The sequence below is a fragment of the Populus euphratica genome, unplaced genomic scaffold, assembly GCF_000495115.2.
Source record: "Populus euphratica unplaced genomic scaffold, PopEup_1.0 scaffold60.1, whole genome shotgun sequence".
In the NCBI taxonomy this organism is placed as follows: Eukaryota; Viridiplantae; Streptophyta; class Magnoliopsida; order Malpighiales; family Salicaceae; genus Populus; species Populus euphratica.
The window spans coordinates 725916-735618 of record NW_011499938.1 but is presented as its reverse complement, the minus strand read 5'-3'; the positions used below and the strand labels follow the sequence as shown (position 1 = coordinate 735618).

The 9703-nt window shown below is 30.3% G+C and overlaps 1 protein-coding gene across 1 annotated transcript; it reads right to left on the bottom strand.

Moving 5' to 3' along the window:
• Positions 1-400: 400 nt before the first annotated feature.
• LOC105136737 (50S ribosomal protein L19-1, chloroplastic-like) lies at positions 401-3614 on the bottom strand. Its single transcript, XM_011042193.1, has 5 exons — positions 3301-3614; positions 3001-3207; positions 2832-2918; positions 2586-2719; positions 401-866 (listed from the first exon to the last, which is right to left on the bottom strand). The coding sequence occupies exons 1-5, from the start codon at positions 3490-3492 to the stop codon at positions 758-760; spliced, it is 729 nt and encodes a 242-aa protein (XP_011040495.1). The 5' UTR covers positions 3493-3614; the 3' UTR covers positions 401-757.
• Positions 3615-9703: the final 6089 nt, after the last annotated feature.

The window sequence follows — 9703 nt, the reverse complement described above, 5'->3', positions numbered from 1 at the left end:
AACAAAAATTCACCCTACACCTCCCACGGAGCAGCTTGGAGCTGCTTTTAATTTACCTGTATTTTCAATGCAAAATTAACTTACCCACAAACAGTAAACAACATTTTATATTTTACCAAACATGTATTTTATGTGATTTGCTTCAAAAGCAAAAACAACCAAGTAAACAAACACCCTGGAAATCATATAGAGTGATCTGAACGCACCTGACCTCCCTTTTCTTTACATTATATCACCGCAATCTTTCTCTGTAAACTTTAAAGCCAAGAAAAATATGTCATTCATGCTATGAGTAAGGTCGGCAGATTCAAAATTACAATGATTATTATTTTAATGAAGATCCTTTAAAATATATGTATGAGCATATTATTTTGAATTGTTCCAACTTAAACCCAACATATATGAGCATTCCCCTATATTATTGTTCTATCATAGATCTTGTGCTCAGTAAGTTGCATGTTCAAAATTATATGGTATAATTGAAGAAGGAAATTATGCAGGTAATGCAAGATAAACTGAGAAACAAAATCCTTTTCCACTTTATCACTAACAACTTATGCAGGTTGCTGCATGCGCCACCAGAGGCCTCATATCTTCCCCATCCCACAATTTCAGAAAAGGTCCTTAAATTAAACCAGATAATAACATGGAAAAGGAGATGGAAAACAAACAGTCTGCAACTTTCTTGCTAGGGTGATCAAATTCAACAATTTTCCTGAGGAATGGATGATTGATCTCCCTCCAGATATAGATCTTGCTAACGTTTCTTAAGTGCCTTCATCCTGTCTCTTAAATAGTAAAGCTTGGCCCTCCTCACTTTCTTCCTGTCATCGAGCACCTCTATCTGCTTTATGTTAGGTGAGTACCTGCCATTCATCACCCACTTACTTGGTCACCATACAGAAACGATGAGCACCAGCAATAAAGAATTGATGACAAGCATCACCTGTTTTCTAGAGTGAGGAAAAAAGAAAAACTCTACAGGAAAACATTCACTTCAATGGGAACCAAACATGAAAAGTAGATCAAGACAGGAAACATAAATCTGGAATCTCATCAAGGAGATGAGTAGTCAATTAACACATTAGTTTGTCCACGCTTAGGCTCATTCTATCAAAGCTGATTAAACACTGAAATAAGAGCAAGATACAAAACATCTGTAGATCTAATGCAAGATAAAAAGTGTGTTGTCGTTATTGGTCATCTAGCAGCCAGTTTTTTGGTACTGAATTTAACAAAGAAGAGAAAATCAAAGAGACTGAACTCAGAAATTTTGTTCAGATGTTGATTTTTAAAGATATATATGCACGCATGTGAATTTTTCCTAGCTTGGTCGGATGATGAGAAAATTGAAATGCTTATGAAGGGATAAAAACATTTAACTGGGTGCCCTCTCACAAGCATACAAGGTTCAAGTTGAAACAAATACTCCTATCAACATCTTCAAACACACACAAAAATACCTATACAGATAAACTATATTTAACAGTTGATGGATTGAACTCCATATATCCCACTTAGGACATTCAAGTTGCAGGCCAGTAGGATGACATATTTTTCAACTCAAGGAATTCAAAAATAAATACAAATCAACGAATAAAAGATCAAGGATTTTTGAAAAACAGAAAAGTAACAGAGCAGGAGGACCTATATGTATCAATATCATCCAGTCAAAGCATATCAGTAAAAGATGCGTCTTCATTCAAATTTCTGGTACACAGATACTTGGCATATCTCTGCCGAGGGACTGTAGGTCATACTTTGGCATCAATTACTTGCCATATGTGCCTTGGATACCCAAGGGCACTAAAGAGGGGGGTAACATGACTCATTATTTAAGCATCACAGCCAAGCAAGTGCCCTTGCCATTTCTATAATTTCAGTAGATAAAGGTAACATAGTCTCCTATTTTACCAAGTTCCTGAACTAGCTAAAACAGAAGTATAAGGATTTAATTTTCTATCGCACAGGGAAATGCTGGCTTCTCGTCAATGTTTATGTAAACAGTGAGACAACGTATATGTAGTTTAAACTGTGCAAAATCTTGCCATGTAAATGTGAATTGTTACAGTAGATTCCTTTTCTCCCATGATCATTCTACAATACGGACCAAAAAAAAGGGAGAAAATCGAGGAGCCTACACTATAACTTCAACACATCTAAGTGAAAGGAATTTATTATGTTTTTTGGGAAAATATGTAGATCTCAATATGACTTCATTGATATTCAAATGCACAATGTGTCTGCAAGGGAAACAGAAGCAGATCGATACAACCAGCAGTTTTTAAGATCCATAAAACACCTCACACCATCAATGATAACAGGGGTTCAAAAATTCATGCATAAAGTCTTTGAAAAGGATAATGATACAAGCACTTCCTACAAAAAGATTGGCCATTTCTTTCTTTACTGATTCCTAAACATCTAAATACTAAGTTTTGTCCTCCAAGTCACTGAGTCACAGTTTTTAAGTAAAATTTCATGGACTTCACACGTCTTAATTCCAGTATGAGACAGCAAGGAAAAAAAATACTACCAGGGCACAGCTTGATCATTGAATAGAAAAATATTTCATCACCACTTACAGTGGAAGTAAGGATTCAACTCCAACACCAGCAACCATCCTCCTTAATCTAAAAGTAGTATGTATACCAGCATTACGTCTAGCTATAACAGTGCCTATAATAGTCGAAACACGCCGCTTATTCTCCGGCACTTCCTGCTCATAGCAAGGTTCAAAATGGAACAGAATTAAAGCATGCCATTCAAGTCCTCCTTCACAATCAACAAAATTAAACAAAAAATAACAATATCCCTGAGCAAAAACATACCACTTTGAGTCGCACAGTATAACCAGGCTTTATATCAGGTATCTCCCTCTGTCCCCTTACTTCCTCCACTGCTTCTTTATTCAAAATCTGCTCAAAAAAATAATTATTGATCAATACAGCATAAAATAATAATAGAAATTATTGTTAAAAAAAGAAGAAACTAAATTACCTGCATTATATGCCTAGCTGTTTTATCAAGTCTCTTGAATTTGATGCGAGGAGGAACATCCGCAACAGGAGCGGACGAATCTTCTGAAGAGGCTTCAGCCGGATTTCCGACTGTTGTCATGCTCCTATAGCAAGACAAATTCATCCTACAGCTTCTCCCGTTACCATTCAAGAACGTCGCCGTTTCCGTTTGAGTACCAAAATTTGGCTGCCACATGAATCAATTAAGAAATTAAACTTAAATAACTGATTTTGGTTAAGTAAAAAACCAAAATTGAATGGAAAAGGAAGAAGAACATACAGAGAAGTAGTGAGATGAGCGAAAAGGCTGAGTCATTGACGCAGGGAATCGATTTGGAGGCGAAGAATTTGAGTTTAAAAGGGTTAATCCATGATTTTTACTTTCAGTAACAGCTAAATAAGCTAAAGTGGATTTGAAATGAGAGATTTTTAGATTTTGTCTTCGAAATAAAGTTCCGTAGAGAGATTGCATTGCTTCGAATTAGACCGAGGCTGCTTGGTTGCTGAGAAAAAGAGAGAAAGTAAAAGAAAATGTATACAGTTGATCAACGACGGGGCCGCATCCAAAACCCTGCTTTGCTCCCCCTTCTACTTGATGACTTTTGAGGTTTATCAACATGGACCAAAATACCCCCTGTGAGTGCTATAGCAATTGTCCTGGTGGTGGGGTCGTGGCTGCGGACCTTCTCTTCCTGTTTTCCTCTTTATTAATTTTTTTACAAAGCACTAATAAATTATTATTTTTTTGAAAATTAGTATCATATTTTTTAAATCCAGTATAATAGCGGGTCTAATCTAAAATTTAGATTTTAAATTTTAACCAGATTATCAAAGTTTTAATTGGGTTATTGAATTAATAGGTTAGTTTTTTTAAATTAAAATAAAAATATTTTAGATAAAAAAATAAAAAATAATAGGTTGCAATTGAGTTTTTAATCGGGTCACCGGATCAACCTATCGAGTTACATCAAGTTTTTATTTGAAACTTAGCCCTATTCCATCCTCGAGTTAGTCAAGTTCTAAATTGAGTCGCCAGACCGGTCTAGATTTTAAAATTATGATTAGTAGGGTTATAAAAAATATAAAAAATAATATGGTTTAATGTTAAAATAAAAAATATAAAAAATAATATGGTTTAATTTTTTAAATAAAATAGTATAATTTGATGCATGTTTAAAAAACTATTAAATGAATTGACACAAATTATAATAAAAAGCTAGAAAAAAAACAAAAAAGAAATTTTAGAGGCACACTAATACTATGATAATTACATTAATAAAACGAATCTAATTACATCAATGAAGGTTACTAACAATGATTAAAATAAGTCATACTTATTATTCAAAAATCTATTTAAGTTATTTTTATTGATATTTTCTAGTGATTTTAGATTTATTTTATTGATATATTTTTAATTGTATTAGTAATGTCGCAATTAAAACTTTGATATACCTTTGAATTCTTTTTATTTTTCTTTTTTTTAACCTTTTTTTTATTATAATTTGTATTAGCTCATTTAACTATTTATTTAAAATATTGTCTTTTTACTAGTAGTGACAACTTTAAATGTAACATTTTCAATTACAACATATATCAAACTATACTATTTTACTAAAACCTTTTCTTGCGAAATTACCCAATAAATATATATTCAAACTATTTGATACTTTCAATTTAACATCTAATCTATTTTTGTATTAATTTTACAATTATATTATTTCAACTTTTTATATCAATTTTTATTAGAATCCACTAAGAAAACATTAGGTTAATTATAAAATCACATTTTTTTTTACCTAAAAGAAGTAATTTAGATAGAAATATGGATGAAAAGTCTTAAAAATAGATGGAAATTATTAATTGAGAATATTTGAAAATTTAAGAAAAAATTGATGAAAAAATTATTTAATGATAAAGCTGAGAATACCTATTTAGATGATATTTTTTAATTTATCTATATTTGTTTTTTAATTTTTTTAAACTAACAGGTCACGTGGGTCTTATTTTATTTTATTTGATATAAAACTTTCGGTGAATTAATAAGAAATCTAAACGGCCTTGTGAAAACCTATTCATGCAAACACAAGTTGGAGTTGCAAAATGAATTGGTTTTTAACCGTTCCTTTTTTTTTTATTTAATCCTTTAATATTATATTTAAAAAAAAATAAATTTTATAATTTATTTTAATTTATTCCTACAAAATTATTATAATCTCAGTAAAAAAATCTTGAAATTTAGTTCATTCTTGATTTTACAAAAATTATAATGATTTTCATCATTTGCAATAAATAAAAAATTAAAAGGGAAAAAGAAAGAATAAATGATGGATCCTATTTTAAATATAGTTATCAAATCCTATTTAGGGTTGCCCAATTAAGAAGCCAGGTCTTGAATTATATAAATCGATCAGAAACAACTTAAATTAACCTAAAAAATTTTAAAAATTAGATTTTAATATTACATATAAAAAAATTAAGAAATAATCCATGTAATATAGACTATACATATTATAAATAATAAAGTTTAAAATATTATATAAAAAAAAATTTATTTTACATTGAAAAGATATAAAAAAAAAATTTATTTTACATTGAAAAGATATAATTTTATCCATTTAAATTAAATATTTTAACCAAATTTTTTAATCTTATATTAAAAAAATATAACCTTGTTTTCATAAATATAATATATATATATATATATATATATATATTAAAAGATTCAGATCTCACATTAAAAAAATTACACATTCCTCCAGTATTATTTTCAATATCATAAATTACTTCATCTATCATTTTTTGTACACTATTACTAGAAAATTTTTACCTCTTAGTAGATTGATCCGGCTTGATTGGATTAGTTGGGTCCAGTGAAGTTATAAATAACTAAATTTAAATAAAAAAATATGAATAATTTATTTTTGTAAAATTTTTCATACGCAATTTAAAATATTATACAATATTTGCTTACTAAAATAGCTGTTGAGTTATGACTATTGAGTGAGTGATAACGAAGAATTCATATAATTTTTAAAGATTAATAATTTTAGACAAATGAATGATTTTTTCAAAAACTATATAGGCAACCAACATGGTATTATTTACAACTAAGAAAATTATTACTAAAGATTGTATTGTGTTGGATTAATCTTCTACATCCCATTATATACAAGGTAGTTCAATTTTGATCATTCAAATGTTTATAGATTTCTTAATTTGATTATAATAATATTATGAACTATAGATAATGTGTATAAATCGTGTATCATGCCAATAAATGTAATTTTTATGTGATGAAACTATTCTAATTAATCCATTTAATGTTACCAATGTTAATCTTAGTGCATGGCTGTGTTTATGTATTTGCAAAATAATTTACTCAACTCTCAATACATTTAACATTAGACTTCAACAACAAACTGATTTCACATGCTATCATCCCTCTAGTGTAACCAAAGTCCATTGTCTAAGCCAAGGTGGTGCCAATCATCAACCGACTGCTAGCAGGCGGTAAAATTTTAAATTTATTTTTTAATAATCATGAATTTAAATTTTTTCTAATTTACTAGAAGTTTATATAATCATTAACTTCAGAATTTATGAAATTAATAGAGTTACATGCAAGTTAATCCACACATTCATGTTAATAGAAAAACTAATAAAAAATATGATATTATATTTGCATGCTGTCACCGTTCATATGTGATGCAATTGTCTAATAGTGTCTCGTTAGATAGGCCCTCATAAATATACTTTTAATACTACCCTACTATATTAAGATTCTATTTATTTTTTTGTTTTAAAAATGTTTTTGAAAAAAATTAAAATTTTTATTTTTTTCTTTACTTCAAATTAATATTTTTTGATGTTTTCAAATCATTTCAATATGCTGATTTCAAAAATAATTTTTAAAAAATAAAAAATATATATTATTTTGGTATATTTCAAAAAAAAAACACTTTGTAAAGCAATTGCAATTACACTTTTAAACATCCCCTAAAACACCAGGGAAAACATTGAAACTTTTTTTTCCTTTCAATTTCAATTTTCTTTTTAAAAGTTTCATCCTCAAAATTCTTTTGACAATTATCCATGCTGTTTTGGGACCAACCAAGTCAATGAAATCATGTCATAGTAACTCTCACATAATTCAATTTTAAACTCTGGTTAGGCAAAAAGTTGAGGTGAGGTGTTTTTGAATTGGTCAAATCAATTGGTTCACTTTAAAACAACTTCCACATTGTTTAATTTTAAATCTACATTGGGCAAGAAGTTTGGTCGAGTGTTTTTTTTCATCAATTTTATCTCCAAATATTTTTTATCAATTGAGCAGATTGCATGTGGACTAATCAAGTCAACCAAGTCATATCAGAGTAACTCTCACGTACTTTTATTTTAAAGTAGGATGGTAAAGAAGTTTTGTTGATAGTTTTTTTCTTTTTCTTTTATTATTTTTTTAATTTTATCCTTAAATTTGTTTTTTATCAATTGATCAAATTGTTTTTCAATAGACTAAATTGACTGAATTATATTATATCAACTTTTACATTATTTAATTTTAAATCCAGGCTAAATAGAAAATCAAATTGAAAAGTTTTAAAATTGACCCTCAAATAATTCTCTATTGGGCCAGATATTTTTTATTACATTCAATAATTTTTTGTACGACCCACGTAGTATTTAGATCATGTAAACTTTACATCCTACATTGACAAGTAATTATCCTCAAAGCATTAGAGCTCATACACAAGATATCCTAAAACCTCAGAAGCAACAGACTTGTGCCAAGAACAAATGCAGATTGTATTTCCACATGATGCAGCATGAACCTAATTGAGGAGCATCTGATGAAACTGCCATACTCCTGCAAGCCCACAGATACTTGTCTTGCACCCCAAAATTATAAGTAAATGGAGAATGGAAGAGTAAGTGGACCAGCTTAGGTGGATTAAGATGTACAGTTTCTTAACCATATAAAGCTTGAAGCTGCATATCAATTTGCTTTAAATGTTAAGGCCTAATCGAAGCAAAGAACAAGCAAAAGGATTCATAGCGTTGAATTCTCAAATACCACAGAAGAATTAAATGAATTGAGAGATGATAAAGTTAGAAAGTATCTTGTATAGCGTCCAGTTTCTTTGTTATAACTGTCCAAAAATGGGTTTTTTAGACAATACAAGTGAGCTGAAACAAGATTGCCAATTTGGATGCCTTCCCTCAATATAGCACACCAGTGCATAGTAGTTGTTCTGCGTTAGAGGATGAATGAGTAAGTGTAATGTCAAATAATTATCTGGAAATGATTTTGCTTTTGTATACTTTTGCCTAATTATACAGTGATTCTAGCTACGGAAGAATAGAGAGGTGCTCCTACCATATCATCGATGGCGCAGGCTTTCATTGCTCTCAGAACATGTTCATCATGACCATTATGCAAATTTTGGGAAATTCAGTGCTGCTTAAGAGAAGTTAATACTAGAAAAGAAGAAAGTGCAAAATTTGCAAGACCCTTTATCAATATTAATCTGGCATTAGCTAGGCCAGAAATTACCTGTTGCAATTCAATGGAATGACTGTGAAGGCTTAACACAGACTGAAAAAACACATAAAAACTTAATAAATCACAGCTACTACTGAGTTAAATATGTGTTGGTATAATTCGATCTCTTTTTTCCGAGTTCAAGACTCAACAAGGTCAGAGGAAAAAAGAGAAAATGGGCCCTCGTTGTAAGGAATTGAGTCATCATGGTGAGTCCACAAACACCAAAGCGAAGCCTTCACTTTTCTAGTATTCCATTCTCCTGTTTGAAATACTGCAGGATCTTGCAGCTTTTGGCTCATTAACAGCCACAACAATTCTGCTTATAACCCAACCTTTCATTTTACATAATCTTCAAGGCTCAATCCATTGAGCCTTAAAACAAGTTTCTCAAGCTGCATATTTTCAAATTCTAGTCAGATGGTATAGAGTTGCAAACTGAATTAATGGGATTTTCCTTCTGCAATGAATTGTTCACCAGAGGAAGCGATTTTTAAGGCATTTTAGTCCCCTTTATAAGCCTTGCATGCATAGCTTACGAGATTGTCAGCCTTGCATCCCTGTAGAGTTTAAAATTACTTGGACTATTAGAGGCTCAAAATTATAAAAAAAGTGTCTTTGTCCAATATCTGTTCTTCATCTGAAGTCCTCAGAGGACCTTCCAGCTCACAAACAAAAATTATTAAATCCTTTAATCTTTCAGACATGATAGATGTTTGTAAGATATGCATGTTAACAACAGGCAACAAAAGAATCAGGATTAATCAGCTTGATTGGCTCTCCAAATCGCTTGTTTCGTGACAAACAGAAATCAAAGCAAAAAGGCATGGTGAATCTGTAAAACGAAACAGTGTAGGAAATAGAATCTGATGCACATTATTTACACCGGGACATGTTTGCCAATAATAAGTATATAGTTACTAAGGTTTATTTTAACTCAGGAATCAGGACATCATCAGCAGAAAACATGCATGGCTACTCCACATAGAAAACTGATGGCGATCAATTGCTAAGGTTGGTCATATGCAATCTTAACTGATCCGCATAGTACTTATTGATCGAACCCTACAACAAGAATAAAAAGAAAAAACCTTAAATTCCCCAACCAGAATATTCTAAAACGATTTTATTAAAGAAATTAACA

Excerpts from the sequence above, each read along its gene's own strand:
- LOC105136737 (XM_011042193.1), bottom strand. The coding sequence starts at position 3,492 with ATGCAATCTCTCTACGGAACTTTATTTCGAAGACAAAATCTAAAAATC. Across the intron at positions 3,208-3,300 it reads GCTCATCTCACTACTTCTCT|CCAAATTTTGGTACTCAAAC; the intron begins GTATGTTCTTCT and ends TTCATGTGGCAG. Across the intron at positions 2,720-2,831 it reads ATACTGTGCGACTCAAAGTG|GAAGTGCCGGAGAATAAGCG; the intron begins GTATGTTTTTGC and ends TGCTATGAGCAG.